The sequence below is a fragment of the Petromyzon marinus genome, chromosome 12 (genome assembly GCF_048934315.1).
Source record: "Petromyzon marinus isolate PM22_M1 ecotype Great Lakes invasive population chromosome 12, UKy_Petmar_22M1.pri1.0, whole genome shotgun sequence".
Classification (NCBI taxonomy): domain Eukaryota; kingdom Metazoa; phylum Chordata; class Hyperoartia; order Petromyzontiformes; family Petromyzontidae; genus Petromyzon; species Petromyzon marinus.
The window spans coordinates 5320804-5342518 of NC_133678.1; the positions used below are offsets into that span (position 1 = coordinate 5320804).

The window sequence follows — 21715 nt, forward strand, 5'->3', positions numbered from 1 at the left end:
GAACTGAACTGTAACCGCATGCCAATTCACAGTAGACAATTGAATGCGAACAATACACTTGAGTTGCAATGTTATACTCGGTTATGTTATTGTTTGACATTTAATGGACAGACAATTATGTTCTCATAGTTGGGAGAGAAAAAAATGTTACGTGCGCCTATTCATATTTTACGTTACTCATACCTGCTGAAGTTTCACTTTCTTTTTCGATTATGAATACCTGGCTGGGCCAATTTTTCACGAGAAAATTACATTAAAAAAACTATAAAATTAGTGTTACCTTACACTCAGGACATTAAAATTGGTAGAATATCATTTCCTCCTCTAATGAATATTTTACATCTTCTGTTGAAAACAAATTTGATTTATATTTTAACGTCTGTTCATTTCTCTGTTTTTTTTTAAATTGTATAACGTAACTACAGATTATATATCTGGAAAAGATTCAAATAACACGCACACTGTAAATGTAACGAAGAACATTTTTTTTTTCATGAAAAGATTTTCAGGACTTTGCAATAACAATGATTAATGGTTCATTCACTGTCCCATATGTTTACATTTTACACTCTGCGAGGCCCGCAGTTAATAGTGTTAAACCTCAACCCTAAGATGGATGCTGCAATTTTGGAGAAAAATGCAAGTTCTGTTTTTTGCAGCAGGTTAAAACAGTATGGGCACTTTCAAGGAATTTAATACTTTTCTTTGCAACATAAAATTGCAATAAAGTAATTTGAAGCACAGACTCTGCACAGGGTCTTTATACACTTCAAAAGCTGCACCTGTGTCGAAACCTCTGGAAAACCCATGTGCCTGTGGGGTTTTTTTTTTAAAACCGGGTAAAACTTTAACGTTACACGGCATGATTTAGTAACTCCGCAGAAATTGTGACGTGGCCCTTGAGAGGATAATTTTGATCATAACTGCAGTTTACACATGGTCGCAGTGGAATCTCTTACCCTTTATTAAATGCCCATAAATGTTATGCTCTCTTAATACGTCAACCTTCATTTGTCCCCGGTAACTGAACAGCGGCGTGGAAGCGCTCGCGCGCGTGCCCGCGGAATATTTCTGACAGCGTTTTGTGGATGTTAAGGGTGGAAAAAAAAATAATCATCATCATTCCTCTTTGACGCGTGGTGTCGTTTGCGGGTGTTGTTGGGGATAGTGTAGTGCAGGTGTTGGGCCTGGTTTGCGGACTGTCATCCGCCAACCACACTATTCCAGCCCGCGCAGTTGTCACGAAAAAAAATAAAAAACCTCTTTAAAGGTGATCGGGAGCCCTGCAGGACTTTTACTGCCTCGGGCAAGTGTCCGTAAAATGTCACACGGGTGGGCGCATGTGCGCTAGCAGAGCCAGACATGTGAAAATCATTTTGGGGCTCTTTGGGAAACAAGGCGGTATTGACACATTTACCAGCGGAACTGAAAATTGTGCGTTTATTACGACGGCGGATTTATGCCCCTTGGCTCGTCTACAAAGGCGCGCTCGCCTGCCTCCGTGGCGTTGGCCTCGCTCAGGTGGCAGGCCTTTCGCAAGAATGCCGTAAATATTGGGCCCCTGCTTAGACGATAAAGAGTGGAAACCCTCAAACTTTACAGCAGATGTGTTACATTTTAGAAACGATTACGGCTATCGGAGCTGTTTACTCATATTTTCACGCAAGCACGTTTCTAAATTTGTCTGGGCAAATGCTTGGGCCGTGTTCCTTCATAAATGGGCACATGCCTTCCCGCAGCACGCAACAGTGCCCGATACATGAACCCAGAAAACATCAGCAAAACAAATTGGCAGGTACCTTCAGCTTGGGATGTAGTTTGCGCCGGGAATAGCGTAACTGACAATATCGTTGCCATTGCGACCGCCTGGGATAGATCTCCCCACGTCGTTCAGAGCTCGTGGTATGCGGAAGGCTCAAGTGTTGCTTTAACACTGAACAGGAGTGTGTGTGTTCTCTATGCTTGCGAAACGTGGACCCCCCCCCCAATCGAACATCTTCGTCGGTTACAAACATTTAGGCTGGCCTGCCTACGATCCATCCTGGGTTTAACCAGGCTGGATTGTGTGAGGAGCTCACAGATCCTTGAAAGATCTGGGCAAGGTCCCATCGGTGAGCTCCCCCGGCAGGCAAGGCTGCGTTAGCTGGGTCATGTAGCCCGCATGCCCAGCCACCGCATGCCTAAACATATTTTGTTCGGCCGGATCGAGGGGGCTAAACGGGCGCGGCACGGGCTAGAGAAGAGATGGAGTGATGTGGTACAGGAGGACGTGGAGCTGAGTGGACTTGCCGATGACTGGTACCAGCGGTGTCAAGATCGGCCTCTGGAGGAGGCTCGTGAAGGACGCTACTGGGCAGTTAGAGGCAGTCGCCCTCCAACAACAACGGAGGGCGGAGAAGCGACGCTCACAACAAAGAGCGGAGCGCCGGGTGGCTAAAGCACAGCAAGTTGGCATAGTAGGGGGCACAGGTGGTGCATCAGCCAGTTGTCTCAGTCAATCGACCCGTGGCACCTGGGTCTGCCCCGTGACCTCCTGCCAGCGGGCTTTCGACACTTCACGTGGCCTCAAGGTGCACATAGCCTGGCACAAGCGTCGTGGTGACGTCACCGCCACTCAGTGGCGAATGGCGGTTGTTATTTGTGGAATAGCGCTCGATTCTCCTGTCGAAGGACACGCGGCTTTCACGTTAGTATGTTGTCGCGATGGCTTGGTTGGAGAGCTCGGGTACGAGGTGGTAAGTTACGGCGACTGGATTTTTGAAGTATTCCGTTTTGAAGCCGGGCCGTGTTGATTCCGCCGAAGGTATCAGCGCAAGTTTTGAGATAAATTGGTGCTTTTATGAAATTCGCTTTTTAACGTAATTAGTTAAGCATGCTGCACCGTGCCATATGTTTGAGTCCACCAGTTCCGGGCATTGCCTTTACAAGTGTAACCAAAAGTAATCTGTACTAAAAGTAATCCGCTTTTTTAACTAAATATGCTGAGATAATATGTATTGTGATTTAAAGCTTTCGTGACTGCAGGGATTAATATTCTTGGGTCTTTCGGTAAAGTTTTATATTTTTATTATTTTATTGTTTCCCTTCTGCGTGACTTTACCGAAAGAATCAAGAATATGTATCGTGAGTTTATTTTTTTTTATTTTCTATGATTTGAAGAATATGTTGGCAAAACATTTACATTACTACTATAATAAGCCAATAATTTTTGATTTAAAGCCTTCGTGACTGCAGGGATTCATATTCTTGGTTCTTTCGGTAAAGTCATGTAGAAGGGAAACAATAAAATGTGGGTGGATTTTTACACTAACGCAGAAGGTCGAGCTGAATGAAAAAATATTGTACTTGAAGTCGCTTCAAATATGACGTTTTTTTACAGAAAGTGACGGTAAAAAATAAATATACGCAGCACACTGCTACATCCGTACATGACATCACTGCAAAAGATGCCCCGCCCCCCTGTCATTAATAATCATTAGCGGGTGTATTTTTTAGTTTAAAACGTAGGTTTTCACGACCAATATTATTCATAATAAACGTTTTTGGGTTAGATCGCGTTATTTATAAATGTGTCGTAACCCTCCACCACCCGACACTGCCAAACAGTATAAAAAATGTGTCACGTTTTCAAAAGACAAATATGTAGTTCACTACTTTAGCCCACCGGTGTGTTGAAGAGTGATTTAACATAATTATAAAAAAAAATAGTACGACGTTTCGCTGGTAATTACATCCAGCATCATCGGGCAATTTGCCAGAATGGTGAAGCCCTCCACTTGCTCCCGGTCTTTTACACCCCCTCCAGAAGAAGGTCAAGCGGAAATAAAAATTTGTACGCAAATTTGCTTAAAATTTAACGTTTTTTTATTGAAAAAGTTAATCAAATTACTACTATAATGAGCCAAGAATGTCCCGCGCGTGACGTCACTTAAAATGAGGCCCACCCCCCTCCGCGTGACGTCACTCCACATGAGGCCCACCCTCCCTATTTAATATTCATGAATGGGTGGATTTTTACACTAACGCAGAAGGTCGAGCTGAATTAAACAATTTATTTCGCAAAGTCGCTTCAAATATGACGTGCCTTTACAGAAAGTGACGGTAAAAAATAAATCTAAGCAGCACGGTGCTACATCCGTGCGTGACGTCACTGCAAAAGAGCCCCCCCGCCCTTCATTAATATTCATGCACACGTGGAAATTTACACTAACGCGCAAGAAGGTCGCGCACTCCACATACCGTACCCCTCCTCTCATTAATAATCATGAGCGGGTGACGTCACTCCACCTGCCGCACCCCTCCACAATAACCATTATCGGGTGACGTCACTCCACATGGGGCAACCCCCCTCGTTAATAATCATGAGCTGAGCAATTTCTCTATTGAAGATTTCAGATTTACTGCAGTATACACCCGTCCTTGGGCAAAAAAGCTAGTTAACGAGAGCACAAATTGAAAAGCGAGAGCGATTTTAAATTAACCGTGTCAGTCTTCTGCATTCGTTACGCCCACCCCTGCATTGTCGCTATCGCTTGTATGTCTTAAAAACTTATTTCGTCATTTTGGTGGAAACGGCCCGCAGCCACGAACGATAAACGTATTGTTGGGTGGAGAGGAGCCCAGCCAGCAGCTATCCAGCAATGTCAAGGAAGAGATTTTATTTCTTCGTAGTATGATGATATAAATCACGAATTCCACCACTTCTGTTGATTAAACGTACCTAATGTACATATTAGACACAGTGAGCATTATTGATTTTTTTATGTCGATTACGTCATTAACAAAATTATGTTAATATACTGAAATCAACCACGATTGCAGATTGTAAAAGTCTCATATTCAGCTGATATGAGGGAATGAATGAGGTATCCCTATGAAGCCCAACATTGAATGTCAATTCATAGTTTTGGCAAAAAAAACATCTAAATTAACATTGACTTAACTTTCACATCTTAAATCCATCCTTAATTTAGTAAACATTATGAAACCTGCCCCCACCCACCCCCTCCCACCCTCCCCACTCGCCCCCCCACCTCCCTCCCTCCCGCATGCACAAAGAATGACTTTGCTTTGAGCGTAACTGGCATGCGGGCTCGAAAGCGAACGTTCCGTTCGTTTGATACCATTACGTGATATTTAATTACGTCGGTATAAAAAGAAAAGCAACCCATAAATTAAAGCCCTACGTTGTGCATCAGAAACGCCGATGGAAACACTCTCCGTGCTTCATGCTGGGCCCACCAGATGCCCAGGGACGTGGGGGGCGCGACGTGGGACGTGGGGGGCGCGACGTGGGACGTGGGGGGCGCGACGTGGGACGTGGGGGGCGCGACGTGGGACGTGGGGGGCGCGACGTGGGACGTGGGGGGCGCGACGTGGGACGTGGGGGGCGCGACGTGGGACCTTTGCCTTGCGGTGGCACGGGGCTGGCGTGGCAGGTGCACTCCTCCCCAGCACGCAGCGGCGCTTGCGCTGTTTCTGCGCTCAAAAGCCACTTTTTCTTCTTCTTCTTTGGTTCTTTCGGTAAAGTCACGTGGAATGAGAATAAAATAGTAATAAATCGATCAAATAAAATAACGCAATAAAAAATTCTCACGACGTTTCGGCCACAACGCAAGCGGCCTTCATGTGTTGTGGCCGAAACGTCGTGAGAATATTATTGTGTTATTTTATTTTATCAATTTTTTTTTATTTTATTCTCATTCTACGTGACTTTACCGAAAGAACCAAAGAAGATGAATCCTTGCAGTCACGAAAGCTTTAAAACCACTTTTTCTTCTTTGGTTATTTCGGTAAAGTCACGTAGAATGAGAATAAAATAATAAATTGATAAAATAACACAATAAAATTCTCACGACGTTTCGGCCACAACACAAGCGGCCTTCATCAGGTGAAGGGACGAGACTGTCCTCCAGCGCTGTCCTCCAGACAGTCTCGTCCCTTCACCTGATGAAGGCTGCTTGTGTTGTGGCCGAAACGTCGTGAGAATTTTATTGTGTTATTTTATTTTATCAATTTATTATTTTATTCTCATTCTACGTGACTTTACCGAAAGAACCATGAATCCTTGCAGTCACGTAAAGCTTTAAATCGAAAAAAAGCCACTTTATTGACCGCGTCACTCACGCGTTCGTTGCGCGTGCTTGGAGGGAGCCCCCTTTTTTGTCCACGCGCTGCGAGGATGACGGAAGCCCTCCTCCCCACGTCCTCGCTGGCCATGGGGGTGAGCGGCGGGGGGGGGGGCTACTTGACCGTACTGCATCGCACTGGTCAGTGCAGGATGGTGAAGTCGGAGAATATAGAAACATAGACGTGGGAGCATAGTAGAGTACAATGGTTGATTGGTTCTGCACTGAACAAATGTCACCCCACATGAGCCACACTAGCCATGACACCTGCTTTTTATGCATGTTGGCCGCCCATCTAAGCGCTATACAGGCTCAGCCCCGCTTAGTTTCCAAGATCTGATGACGCCAGGCGCATTCCGGGTGATTCAGTTACGAGCAGGTTTAAAAAAAAAAAACCTACATAAGGCCATCGCGGTTTTTGTGGCGAAAAAAAGGAATGAAGGTAAATGGTGACAGTGTTAACGATCTCAGGTTCGCTGAAAGCGTCGTCACAATACCGACGGATGGAAATTAACTCCGGGATGTGATCGAACAACTCGTTGTTGTGTACAAAAAAACGGCTGCAAAATGATGCGAGAGATAATTATGATAAAAACATAGTACCGTAATGTACAGCAAGTTTGCTGTACAATTTCAATTATTGCTGGAGGAGTAATAACAAACAGTACAAGCGGCTAAACAAACCAACTTATTTGTTGGCATCACCGCATTTAAAATAAAAAGTAAATAATAGGCGACGTTTTAGGCAACGACACGAGAGGCAAATTCATCTCTTTGGCCTTCTCTGTGTGCTTCGAAGAAGGGCCATTGCCCAAGAAGTCGGGCATTATTTGCTTTTTCTATTGAAAGGCCACGGTGGGATATTGACGAATGCGTTGAGTGGCTTTGTTACTTGTACTTGTGTAGTGACATCGCTGGATGTCAACATGCTGGGTGCGGTGCCGGCCCGAGATGGGCACGGCGTGCAAGTAGCGACGTCGCGGATACCACAGGGGTGTGGGTGTAGTACCGGCCCTAGAGGGGCCCGGTGAGCGCTGAATGATAGCACTAGATGGCACCACACTTGGCGTGCAGTGCCGTGTGTGGGTGCCGGCCGAGGGATGAGGTCACTCGAGGCCATGGCACTCTGGTTTACCCGGGAGGACACGTGAGCAGTTAAGTCTACAAAGGGGCCCCAAGTGGGGGCTAGGGGTGGTCACGTGAGTCAGACCCAGATCCTTCCCGAGGATTCTGGAAGGTGGACGTGGCCAAGGGCGGAGTCGGCCACGCCACAGATAATATAAGCCGGGTCCCGAGTGGACCAGGGTTGTTGTTGTTCATCCTGGAAGAAACCTTCGTCTATGTTCTACAGTGAGGGAAAAAAAGTATTTGATCCCCTGCTGATTTTGTACGTTTGCCCACTGACAAAGAATTTATCAGTCTATAATTTTAATGGTAGGTTTATTTGAACAGTGAGAGACAGAATAACAACAAAAAAATCCAGAAAAACGCATGTCAAAAATGTTATAAATTGATTTGCATTTTAATGAGGGAAATAAGTATTTGACCCCCTCAATCAGAAAGATTTCTGGCTCCCAGGTGTCTTTTATACAGGTAACGAGCTGAGATTAGGAGCACACTCTTAAAGGGAGTGCTCCTAATCTCAGCTTGTTATCTGTATAAGACACCTGTCCACAAAAGCAATCAATCAATCAGATTCCAAACTCTTCACCATGGCCAAAACCAAATAAACCTACCATTAAAATTATAGACTGATCATTTCTTTGTCAGTGGGCAAACATACAAAATCAGCAGGGGATCAAATACTTTTTTCCCTCAATGTATGTTCTCCATTCAACGAGTCTCCAACACGTTGACCCGGACCCAAGCTGTTGGTCCCGGTCCGTAGTAGCAGTTACGTTGTAATTAGTGTAGTTAGCATGGTGGTCACCACCAGGTTAACTACACTAGTTACGTTGTAACTAGTGTAGTTACTAGTGTAGTAACTAGTGTAGTTAGCCTGGTGGTCACCACCATAGGTTGTTATTCTGTTAAGGGAAAGTTACCCCGTGTGTTGGAGTTGAATAAATGTGTTGCCTCCAAGTCTACGTCTGCGACTCAGTTGAACCCATTACACTTGTGCACCGCTGCCAATGCAGTGTCGCCAAAATAATGATGTATCACTCGGGGGCGATTATTGAAAGTGGCCCGGGATCAAAATCGTGGAGTAAAACGGGGCGAGCGACGCCGGGCACGCTTTTGAAGTGTTTCATTTGACAATGCAAAGCAACGTACCGATGCGTTGAAAGAACGATGTTTTCAATCACTACGGATTTGCGCGTCTTGGGGGATAGGTGTTGAAAACATGGACTGAAATAAAGAACATGCAACAGAAGCTGAACATTACACAAAGAAGCATGGAGAGTTGCACGCTGGCAATTAGAGACAGAGGAAAACATGTATCAGAGGAACACCCCCTCCCCCCCCCCCCCAAGTTTAGAGACATAATGTTGACTCGTACTATAAGTAAGTGGTCTTGGCAATGATACTTTGCTAGAAGGGATAATAGCTTATGGACCAGACTGGCGATGGAATAACAGCTAAAGGAGGGAAGGCGAATGGAACCGTCGAGATGGAACTACGCAAGACTGTACGGATGCTGACGACGTTGTGAGCTGTTCATCCAACAGAGGATGAGATGTGGTTCATGATGACGAACACTCACGGCAGGGGCCAAAATATGTGCCCAGTGCGCAACCTTCGTTCGGCTCTTTATTACATGCTAATGCCAAAAATAAAGAAAGAAAAACAAAAGTTAAAAAAAGAATCAAAAGGAAAAAAACCAGCCATTCAGAATTCAGTAGGCCTTCTGCAAATTAAAAACGGTTATTTTCCCAAGTGTAATTAATTATATTGCCTAACCAGAAGCGCTAAACAGCCTCGCACATAAGTGGTGCATTTTGAACCCTGCTTGTGAAAACGTTGGTACTGTGTGATTGTTTCACCATTCAAGATAAGACACTGATAAAGAGTAATTGTGCTCCGAGCGTTAATTGTGGTGTTTGAATTGGAGCTGTCCCCCCCCCCCCGCCCTTAGCATCCCGATCCCTTTCGCACACCGGCTTCCACCTTCGTAGCCGCGGTGTGAAATGGGATATGGCGATGTAAGCCTTATGCCGTAGCCTAATTGAAACCATGCCGCTGGCAGGGGAGGGAGGGAAGAGGGCAGTCTGTGGTCTCTTCTCCATCAGGGCTCCAGCATTACACCAGCCCCCCCACCCCCCTCCCCAGGGAGACGGACCCCCTCGGAGCCAGCACATCCATCCCCCCCATGCGGCTCTCGTTTGCCGTTATGTACGTACGTCACTTTAACTTCTTTCGCGCCGTACGTAGCCAACCGTGCTCGTCGGAGGTGTGGGCGAAGCACAACAACAAACTAAACACATAAAGCAGTTCTGAAGAACTGAGTTTTTATTCTAGATTTAAAAGTGCATATCCCCAGGGGCTTCATAATATCGGAAGGAAGAGCATTCCAGACGGCCGCGGAAGGGCATCTGAAAGCGCGCGATGCAGTGATCGTCTTTGTTTGATGGTTAGCTAAAAGCCGCTGTGACGATCGGAGTGTTACGTTATGGTTTATGCTCCTTGATGAGATCAGAAAGCTATTGTGATTAATTTGTGGCAGACACTTTGTGCGTAATGAGTGTGACTTCATAATGTATTCATTCAACAAACAGGAAGCCAATTCAGCTCAGCTCTCTGGTCAATGGGCACGTCGGTATCCGAGTCCGCCGATTGCCAGCGCGAGCGAACTTCCAATTGAAACAGAAAAAACTTTTGCTGTCCCGAGGTTGCACTTTATTTCGTGGTCTCAAGAAGGTGGGAAGAGCCTGCACGGCATAGTGGCGAACCGCACCTTGCCGCTTGCGATGTATCGCTGGGCATGTTCTGAGATGTCCTGAGTGAGACTCTTTGTAACGCAAGCATTGGTGGCGCATGAAGCGGAGGCGGGGTTTCAGTGAGGTGTGGCACGTACGGTGGCGGGAACCTTGACAAAGCGTAAAGGGGGAGAGAGGATCATGCACAGGCTGTGAGGGGGCATGCGTCCCATCGTGCCCACTCACCGCTGATATGTTCAGGGCTTCTCAAAGTGTGGATGTTAAGTTTTTTTCTTTCTTACCAGTGTAGGGGAATTTTGGACAGAGTATGAAATTTAATACCCGGTTGTATTTGGGTTTCGTCCAGTTGTTACATTTTGCAAAAGCTGTTATGCAGTTCAAGTTTACTCAGCTTTTGGCTTCAGTAGTTGCTCGTTTTATTTACGCATGCCAGCAGTTATTTTAGGTCTTCCTACCACTCCGCTCTGTTTTTCTTGTTCGTGCCCTTCACTTGAATGGTCAAGTAATTTCCAAAAGGGGACTGTGAGGTGTTAAAGAAACACAGCCGTATTACGAGCTGCAATATTTTTGGGAATTATAGTTATTATTTTTGACAACTCTGCCATTCACACGAAGGCTGACTTTTTTTTTTACGTGTTAAAGTACTTTAGCCATTGGTAAAATACCTCACGTTAGACACTGCATGGGCGCGTTATTATGATGTCAGAGTGCTAAGTCTCAAAAGCAATAGACGTGATTTTCTGCTGAAATAAAATACACGTTACATTATACCCACGTAATATTTTAAACCCGTGATCTCTCTCATCTGGTTTTTGTTATTCAACCCTTTTTAACAAGGATACGTACGTTTTGTAACGGCGCATACATTCATATCTATGTAAGCGCATACCCGACGTGAATTATTAACGATAATAATGATGAGAAAACTTTGTTAGGTTAGTGCTGTGTAGTAATTTATTATACACTGTAAAATGATTGAACTGACATTCATGTCCTTGTGGCTGCAGTGCACCGCGTTTTCTGTCGTGTCTAAGAGAGAGCGGGGGGGGGGGGGGTGATCTAATGGGAACTTTTTAAGAAGTTACCCTCCTTACATTCAGATAATTTGAATAACTTACGTAATATTTTCCAAATCAGAATTGTCTTTTTAATCAACGGCCAATACCGCTGTCACGCATTGTAACAGACACATTGTTTGTTAGAGTAATGTCCTGATTATAACTGCCATTAACTGTGATTGGGTGAAATTCATCGCAAGCGGCTTATTGGACTTAAACGCATTAACTGATTCTGAGATGCATTTATTCGACAAAATATGGCGACCGTATGCAGTTTTTTTCTTGTTCACGAGTCGGTCAAAGTTTATGAAGGACGTGTACATATATACATCCCATGAAATGTGCAAATACATTTCATCCAAGTAAAAAAAAGTGCATTGGAAACCGGTACTATTCATGCTTGTTAAATACCACAATCTATTGAGTTTAGGTGGAAAATTGCACGTGACATTGTAAAGTAGAAATCTGGCAATGCTTGTGCTTTCGGTACAGGTATAATACTTGATTACTGAGGGTTTTATTTTATTCATCTGGATAAGACACTGAAGGTAAACCATTGCACGTAAAAAAAAAGAAAAGAAACACAAGCCTGCTGGAATGCAAATAACTCACATTGGCATTTGTAGCATTGCGTTAATGCAAAAGTCAGGCTCTCGAAACCTTTCTGAAAGCGTTCTAGTGTCTTGCGCATTTAAACAGTTTAAGGCTCTATGCCCCCCCCCCCCCACCTCCTGATCTCCGCTCTGTTGCTTTGCTCGACAGAGATGTGGTCTTCTGCCGTTGGTAACAGGTGGTTTCTACTGTTCGACAGCCCCACTGAGAATATGCCCTCCTACAGCGGCCTCTATTCCCCTGCCCATTAACCCCATGCCTTTTTGTTCTCATGATTTAACCCACAAGGTTGTGTATATATATATACACACACCGTACTGTAATTATTGTTGCTTATTTCTGCCAGCAGCGGAATTTATATTTAGATAGAGCTTTTTCTTGTCATTTTTCCCATGGACCCACACTCTCACAGAATACGGTAATTATCTTTCGAACCTAACTTTTCCCAAAGGCATTTTCATACGTGCGTGCCTTCGTGGAAATGTCCGTCCAATCATGTGGAATAATCCAGTCGTGAGTTGGCAGAGATGTTGCTCGACCGCTGCTGAGTGAACAAGTGCCATCGCCTTAAAATTATTTGTATTTTCATATTCCCGTAATTTAGCAGTCATGCTTAGAATTACATGAGCTGAGGTAGCAAGATGTTAACTGCCTCGCCTGGTCTGCAGGAAGTCGTGGGTTCGATCCTGACCCTGACATCTGATGTATATTTGGAGTTTGCATGTCTCTCTCCCCGTGGTAGTTTAGATTTTTCTCCGGGTACTCCAGGTCCTCCGGTTTTTCCCTCCACATTTAGAATCGACGTGGGTTTAGTGTATTTGGCGACTATACATTTCCACAAGATAAGCCACTTCATTGAGCTATCATTTGTGGCCAGGTCGCTTCTGAAAAAGAGCTATATAGTTCAGTGGGCCTTACCTGGTAAAATAAAATAAAATAGTTTTGTTTATTTAGTTGAGAGTCGGAGCCATTGGGATGTCTTGGGGTTCCAGTCCGGGAATCCTCCAGTGATTTAGAATCAGACTCAGAGCTTTATTTCCGCTGGAGGAATATGATGAGCTATGAAGCTTTTTTTCACAGATGTCAAGTAGGGGCATGTCAGAAAGTTACATCAACAAGAAATATAACAAAGGATACTGGGGTAAGAGAGAGAAAAGTAAAGCAAGTCGCTGAAAAATAAATAAATCAATATGAATAAAGCAACAGAAGTGCAAATTGCATTACTACATGAATTACAAGTGCAAGCTTGGGCAAGGCAGCAAAACAACAACAATAACAAATAGCTTTAAATCAAAAAATAATAATAACAAATGCAGTTTTACTTGATGGTCAATCCAGTTATCAATGATTTTCACACACGTACAAACAAACACAAATCGTTTTGGAATTCGATTTTTCGCAGACTTTGTAACGCTACGAGAGTTTACAGGTCACTCACGCTGCTCCCGCGCAGTGGCCTCAGGTGGATGCGTGACGTGGAATCCGATGACAAAGAATAACAATAATCACATTTTGAACATGATTTTGAGGCTGTCTTCATATACAATGATTCTGCAGTCGTATGTCATGCACGTGTAGTGTAATAGCGCCGGCTGGTGGACAGCAGCGGCAACTGTGGTGGACAGACAGCGCACACGCCTGTGAGGGCGTGCGTGGTGTGTGTCGGCAGGGCGAAGGAACTAGGGCAAGGGTCACGGAGGACCCCGTCTGGAGGCCCCTGGAACCTGCTAGCGGGTTCGAGAAGGGAGGCGCGGCCACGGCGGGGCCAGGGTGCGCTGAGAGCATGAAAGGAGCCGAGAGCGGGGAGCTCAGGGCTGCCGGTTTTGGGAGTGGACTCGTCCCGTCATCGCTGTCGTCTCGTCGCCGTCGTCGCTAAGCGTCTCCGCTAGATATTGCGCTGCCAGATAGTTGTTGGCTGTCTCAGTCAGCACCGTCGGTGTTAGACGGCTAGTGTTGTGTACAGGCTAGGCTAAGCGGCTGTAGAGAGTGAGTAGACGAGACGGTCACTGTTATAATAAATAAGGTGCCTCCTACAAACCTCGTCTCCGAATCACTGACACTACACATGTGCTGCATATAGTTGATTTTTTTAAATTACTTGTTTTAGTTTTGCACTGACCATAATCAAACGACTTTCTTCCTTCACTTGTCTACCTTTTGTTGTGTCCCTGCAAGGGCTCTCTTGCAAAAGGAGTTTCTTTTTCTCAGTGGGCTTACACGTGGTACAATCAAGGAGGCAAGGACTCACTGCATCACCGATTCATTCTGAGTTTTAATGAGCGACTCAAGGAGCTAAAGAAGGCTGGTGGTTTTGAAACAAGTATATATGTGTCCGAGCCTGCATGTGTGAATGAGCGTGCTAGTACGTGTGTGTGTGTGTGGAGCGGTAGTGCAACGGTTAGCGTGCTGCGCTACGAACCCGGCGATCCGGGTTCGATTCCCGCTCGCGGCCAGCCTCAGTGGCGAATATCTGAACCGGTCCTGGACCTCCCCTAGGTCGACTGAGCCTTTAATGAGAACCTGGTGTGGTGTGTAAACAAAATTGGCTGGGTGTAGTGCTGGCCACCCACCCCTTCGTGTGCTTTGCTGGCCTTCATAGGTCCTCCCTAACAGCACTTGGCCCAACAGCCTGTTAAGGTTATATGGCGGATCTTTGTCTTTGTTATGCATGCATAGGCACACGTGTGTGCATGTGCCTCAAAGTGAACCTAGCCTGGATTAAATGCCGTGGTGATGTCACCGGCCACTTTGTGGCGAACTGCAGTTGTTGTTGTTGTACATGTACTGGTGTGTGTGGGTTTGCGCATACATGTGTGTTTGTGTGGGCCTGCATGTACATTGGTGTATGTGAGTGAGCGTGTGCCTGTCATGCTGTCCACCCACTCCCTCGTGTGCCATACCGACCTTCATAGGTGCTCGCTAACAACACTTGTCCCAACAGTCTGTTGAGGCTATATGAGGGATCTTTGTATTTGTGTTAGCATATGTGCTTGTGTGTGAGCCTGCATGTATATGCCTTCATGTGAGTGAGCGTGTGCATCTGTGAATGAGCATGTGTGTCTGTGACCGTGGGGAGTGGTGTTGTAGCAGTTAGTGCACTGTGCTACGAACCTGGAGACCCAAGTTCTTTTCCCGCTCATGGCCAACCCCAATGACAAATATCTGAACCGGTCCTGGTTTTCCCCTAGGTCGACTCAGCCTCAAATGAGTACCTGGTGCGATGTGTAAAAATCGTCACGAGGGAGACAAAGGCGGCCGGGTGTGGTGCTGGCCATCCAACCCCCTAATGTGGCCATGCCGGCCTTCATAGGTGCTCGCTAACAGCATTTGCCCCAACAGTCTGTGAAGGCTACAAGGGAGATCTTTGTTTTTGTGTGTGGGTGATGCGGCTGGCGGTTGTCCTCTCAAGCCTAGGAGGTCCCAATCTGCCAAACCAGAAGTGTGACCTAACCCCCCTGTGCCACAAGCTAAGGGCACTTAACTCACAAAGAAAATATTCACTTTTAATTTTACCACATGTTTACAGACGTCCATAATAAACAAGTCGTAATGCTGTAAATATGTAAAACGCAGGCACGCGGTGTATCCATGTCTCTTGCAATGGTAATACGGCTACGCTGAACGGAAGTCTCTGGAGGGGTGGGGTGGCGGTGGCCGATGGTTGTGTCATGTGGAGGTGGATGAGGGTTATGGCTTTAATTTGGCATTGGGGGTATTAAAAGCCAAGCTCGTAAGGGCTTCTAATGTGTCGTGTGGTCTGAGCTCTGCTGGGAAACTGACCTTCCTGTGCGCTCCGCATGGCTGTACGGAGTGTTCCATAAATCTGACAGTGGCTAAACAACCGAACAAGCCAATAACTGTTTAAGGTTTATCTGCGCATGCTGTGTATTTAATCGCTGTGCTCAATATCGCATTTTTGCCAATATTGTTGTTCATAGCCTTGCCGGCCTGATCTTGCCATAAGGCTTAAATAGAGGTGCTTTTCAGAGTCTGGTGAATGACCAAACATGGTAGTGATTGTAGCAGCACAGACCGTTGGCAAGTGAGCTGTAGGGTCTTCTGTGACTTTGATCAGCATTACAGGGATTACACTTCTCTGTTGGCCGAACCCGTGTGTTTATCCCCCCAGTATACCACGGATTATTTGTCCAGCCATTGTAGTTTTCTGGCACTCCCCATATGGAGTGTCATAATGATAGCCAGAACTAATGGGAAAGGAAAGGTGCATTAGAACATAATCTATGACCTGCATATACTATTACAGCTGTATGGATTGCATAACTAATATTATTATTAGTCCATGTTTTGTTGCTTAATAGTGTAGAGAAGGGATGTACGCAGTGAGCGTAGTTGAGAGGGTGCATTTGGGGACATCCCTTCTCTACAATAGTAATGATTGCGTAGTGTTAATTAGTATTTCCTTCTAGGTGTTAATGACGGAGTGGTGGTATAGTGGTTAGCGTAATACGCTACGAACCCAATGACCCGATTTTGATTCCCGGCCAAGGCTAACATGTGTAGAGAATGATTTATGAATCAGTTCTGAGCCTCCCCTTGGCTGACACGGCCTGAAATGAGCATCTGGTGTGGTGAGTAAACATCTGCATCGGGGAAACAAAAATGGCCAAGAATGGTGCTGGGCTTAATAGGGGTTTGCTAACAGCACTTGCTCCTGCCATCTGTATAAGGAGACGATTGTCTAATGTGCGCGTGTGTGTGTGTACGTTCTTAGTGCTGTGGGCCACAATCCTCAACAGAGGCTCTGTGCATGTGTGCGCGTGCGTTATGCGCCATTCTCTCCTGCCATCAGCGACCCTTTGACACTTTACTGGGCCTCGCAGTGCACCTAGCCTGGCGCAGACGCCGTGGTGACGTCACTACCACTTGGTGGCGAATTGCGGTCGTTGTTGTTACCACTGTTGTCGTCGTCGTTGTTGTGCATGTGGACGAGGCTCTCGCGAACAGCACCTACCCGCACAATCCACAATGCTGACCATCGGGGTGGTGGAGGGGGAGGGCGATCGTGGTCTTAGTGTTTGTCTCTCTGTTGCGTGGGACCCCACCGCAGGTGTTGGCGGCGGCGTCGTGGACCAGCCCCTGCTCGAGTGCACGCTGCAGAGTCTGGAGATCAAGAGCTGCACGACGCCCACGCTCTGGGCCGTGTCCGGCAGCCTTGGCTCTCTGCAAGCCTGGGCTCGTCTGCAAGGTGGGCATCCTCGGTGTTTGTCTCAGGCTCCGTTAGACCCCCCCCCCCCCCCCCCCCCGTGCGCTGGCCGGCGGGCTGTACAGCACAATTGACACAATTCCTCTTTCTGCCGGGAGCAATGTGAGCAGTGTAGTTAAACACATGCCACTCGGGGGTGGTGGTGGTGGTGATGGTGGTGGTGAAGAGTAGGGTTGCCACTTGTCCTGTTTTTTCCCCAGGATCGTTCTCTGTTTGAGGTAGCTGTCCTGAGAAACCCCGTGACTCCTCTGGGGAACATTGATGAAAGTCCCAGTTTTTTTTTAATAATCAGTTGCGTCTTAACACACCGTTCAAGACGATGCGTTTGTACGCAGTTCTTCCCTGTTCTGGCCCTCTTGAGATATTGTTTCCTATGATACGTCGTAGTTTTTTTTCTACATTAGAGATGGCAACCCAGGGTGAAGAAGGGGTGGGGGGGTGGGTGGCGGCACCCTGTGTGATTAAGCACCACTGCATTCTGACCTGGGTTAGAGGGTCAAGCGACTTAAGGGGCATTGCATCGTCACAGTGCTTTGAATGTCACTCACCATTGGTGTCACCCGTGGCCGGGAATCAGAGTCGTGTCACTGACTTTTACACGGAGGCTTTTGTGGCCAATTATATTCATGATGAGGTTTTTTTGGGGGGGGGTTATACACCGACATTAGTCGATGTGTCGCACACCCACCTCACTGATTGGCTGTGTTGGGCGGAGGTGGCTGTACGACACGTTTACATTTACGCGATCTAACCCAAAGAAAAACTTTATCATGTCACTGAGTTCACAGCACAGTGTGCTACCCACCATGCCACTTCAAAAAAAGACAAAGATCCCCCGTATATAGCCTGAGCAGACTGTTGGGGGCAAGTGCTGTTAGCGAGTAGCACCTATGAAGGCCGGCACGGCACACGAGGGGGTGGGTGGCCAGCACCACGCCCGGCCGCCACTGCTCCAACCTATGCACACACAAACACACATTCGAGTTCTATTCGTATTCGCTTGCGTTGTAACTGATATGCCAGTTAACTTATCGGAATAATGTTGTCCTCCTTATTTCACCGCGTGGCAGTTCGAATAAACAGAACACGTGCCATCTTTTGTCTTATTGTGCGCACAGAGGAATTTCGAGTTCTCTATCCTAACATTGAATAGGAGCATTCCTGTAGGTTGGGGGGAGTTAGAGGCGTTGGGGGGGGGGGGAGTGTTAAGGGGGGCATGCCCGTTGAGTGGGCCATAATATTTCCTGTCTCTAATTTAACTCTTTGTTTAAATGGTGCGGTTTCAAGATGCACGAATCATGCGCAGCATCTTATTCACAGCGCTATTCAAGTTCCCATGCAGGGTCCACTTATTCTTGATTAATTAAGAATTCTCGTATATTAATACGTAATGTTATGGGTTGGTTTATACATATTTTACCATTGTATTATCAGCCCGGTGTCATTGCACTACTGGATGAAGGCCGCCTGCATTTGGCAAGGTCATTCTTCGCCATGCTGGTCATTGTGGTTGGTAAAAGCGGTGCCCAGGACAGTTTCAGATGTAACTTGTCACTGATGATTAGCCATCGCTGGGAATCGAAATCAGGTCGCTGGGTTCATAGCCACTGTTCTACACTATAAATTTGCACTACTCTTTATTTATTTTCCATCGCATTTATTTTTTTACTGACACACTGGCAAACAGCTTCCAGATCTTTACTGTACACACGCCTTCTCGTCTATTTTCACAGCACGCAATTTGAGTTTTCATATTGCCCTACAATTGAGATTGGAGCATTCTTGCACGTAGATCTTTTGCGCGAACTGCTGCCATCTGGCGCGTTTATATTTCTGCACCGACGAAGTTGGTGACGATGGCAGCTTCCCGTCACCTGGGGCGTTTTGTAGCAGCAGCAGCAGCGTCGTCACCGCCGCCGTAGTCATAGCCTCTCTCCGCACGTGTGGAGAGCAGACTCTGCTTTCCCAGCATGTCAGCCTTGTCTGCCTCTTGTGTGGCCCAAGATAGCCGGCCCCGCCGGCAGGCATACACTCGGCCACACTTACCGGCTGCAATATGTAATGTTTATGCTTTACTTTTGTTGCTGTGACAGTGTGCGCTCTGCCTTGCCCGCCAGTGTTTGTTTGATTTTGCCATTTCCTCGTGGTTATTTATTTGCTCCGGTGTAGCCCTTTGGCACTGTTAACCTTTCCGGAGTTTTTGTTGTTGTTAAGCACATCGCAATTTGCGTGTATCACATTCTACAGTGCGGTGAAGTTTCATGTTTTGCGTTTTTTTAGCAAATCGTGAGTAACCCTCTGGGGTGTAAGTCTAATTGTAACCCTCATATGAACTGCATGCATTATCTGTGTGTGCGTACAGTTAGCGTTGCTCCTATAGAGTATCTGGAAAGTAAATTTATTTATTTTCAACAGCATTGGTATGTTACATGCAAACGTTCGACCTGTTTCGACGTTTGTTGTCACATCGGCAGTCGGGCTTCGTTAAACGAACGCTGGTGAGCTGCCAGACGTCTGTAGCAAAGGACCCTCCCCGTTAGATGAGAGACTTGGTTAGATGCACAACTATGCCAATATATTATAATGATAATTCAATGCCGTTGTTCTCCACAGCGCCCTTGTTCTGCACATTAACAACACAAGTGTCTTTACACATCCTGTCAGCCAACGCAGCCGTCAGGGAGTGAATTTTTGTCAACAGGGTCCATATGTATTGTAGTTTTTGCATCGAACGAAGCCTCACATCCAACATAGTCCTTGTCTATTGACATCCGGAAGTTCACAAAGCAATTGGTTTTTTACCAAGGCTGACACTGCTGATGAGACTGTTCATGCCGACACCGCTCCAGGTTTTTCCCGGACCGCATTCCCAGAAGGCCGTTGTGCTGATGGGTTGTGTAAGAAACGCGTTTGTGATCTATGTGGCGAGAGAGAGATACACGAAGAGGACTTTTGTCTCTTCATCTGTTTTGTTTACCGGAGAACTGTTTGTCATTTCACTCCACAGAGGCTACAGATATTTAAAACTGGGAGCCCGGTCGGTACATACGTTTAGTTTCTAATTGGTTGATCTCTGTTTAAAAAAAAAAAATGTCCAGAAAAAATTCACGCTCGAACATGTGCCGAGCAGTTACCGACAGTACCGGCGGGCGCCACACCCACCCAGATTTGGTGGTGCCATTTATTTATAAAAGACACACCACGGTTCACCACAATTTCAAGACACACAATCTCCAATTTATTTTAACTATTAGCTCAATGACGCACAGTTTAGAGGAATAAGCACTGTGGAACTTCCGCAGGTTAACGTGAACCCCCCTTCTGCTCTGTTCTGGGGTCCTCATCAGCCGGCGTGTTCTTGCTGATGATGCTAATGAAAGCAGTGTGCCGGGCTGTTATGTTAAAAACAGAATTAGTCGAACATGTTAGAAGCGAGAAGCTGTGCACACTGTGCCAGAGCTGTTAAAATTGCATCCATATGTGTAACATTGGCTACATCTACAGTATAGGGTGCCACGGTGGCGAGATATTAACTGCCTCGCCTGGTATGCAGGAGCTCGTGGGTTCGACCCCATCCCTGATGCCTGTATATTTGGAGTTTGCATATTCTCCCTGTAGTCACGTGTATTTTTCTCCGGGTGCCTGGGTTTTTCCCTCCGCATTTAGAAACATGCCTTTCGAGTATTTGGCTGCTATTGATTTCTAATGATAAGCTACTTTGTTGAGCAAATTTTTTGTGGCCAGTTCGCTTGTGAAAAAGAGCTATATAGCTCAGTGGGCCTTACCTGGTAAAATAAAAATAGTTAAGTTGGTTAAGCTTCATATCATGAAGGAATGTGTGGAAGCATGTTCTAGTTTGTAGTGCTCTTGCTTGGTTAGATCATTTCAGCATGCAAACAAAAATGAAGGTAAAAGTGCAGCCCTGCAGTTGCTATCTCACGTCACCGCAAGTGGAAGGGCCCCTACTAGATGGTGCTCTAGAGAATGCTCTGGATACCCCCTCTAGAGGATATCTGACTGACTATGTAGTGGATTCAACTGGAGGCAACACATTTATTTGTACCAACACATTAACACAAAGGGGTAACTGCCCCTTTTCCAGATAACAGCCTACGGCGGTGGACCACCAGGCTAAACTACCCTAAACACACTGGGAATTAGCTACGACGGACCGGACCCTGGCTTGGGTCCAGGTCCACGTGTTGGTGACTCTTCTTGGACGTAGAACGTAGATCTTCAGATGACGGTAACAACGCTGAACGCCGGTCCTTATGGGGACCCCGCTTATATGCTCCCGGGTCGTGGCTGGCCCCGCCCTTGACCACGACCACCTTCGAGAAACCTCTAGTCGTCTCTCGACCCTTCCCTTAGGATCTTTCCCCTGACACGTGACCACCGCCTAGCCCCCACCTGGGTGCCCCATTTAGACTTTACTCGTCACGTGTCCTTCGGGGTCAACCAGAGTGCCATGGCCCACAGTAACCTCGTTCCCGTGGCTTGCACTATCACACCCTACCCTGTAGGGGTCAGCAGTACACGCGGAGCATGGTGGCACTCAGCGCTGTCACTCAGCGCTCACCGAGCCCCCTACAGGGCTGGTACTACACCCACATGTACGGCGTGTCCGAGATGGCAAGACATCGCACGCCATGCCTCTCTAGGGCCGGCACCACTCAGTGATATCCGAGATGTCACTACATCACCCCCCCCCCCCCTTCGTAGCATCCAGCCGTCCCGGCTGTCAACTCCCCCTTAAACGAACCGAGTCAGTTCGGTGATGAAAGTGAGTAAACAGTGATTAATGCTTTGTGTGCC

General features: G+C 46.5%; 1 protein-coding gene across 7 annotated transcripts in view; it reads left to right on the top strand.

Annotated features, from left to right (window-relative positions):
* Positions 1-21715, top strand: part of VPS13B (vacuolar protein sorting 13 homolog B) — a 305573-nt gene that overhangs the window by 85648 nt on the left and 198210 nt on the right. For all 7 annotated transcript variants that reach the window (XM_076066534.1, XM_076066535.1, XM_076066538.1 and 4 more), the window contains exon 18: positions 16745-16882. In XM_076066534.1, coding sequence (XP_075922649.1) covers positions 16745-16882 — 138 coding nt within the window. The remainder of the gene's footprint in view (positions 1-16744; positions 16883-21715) is intronic.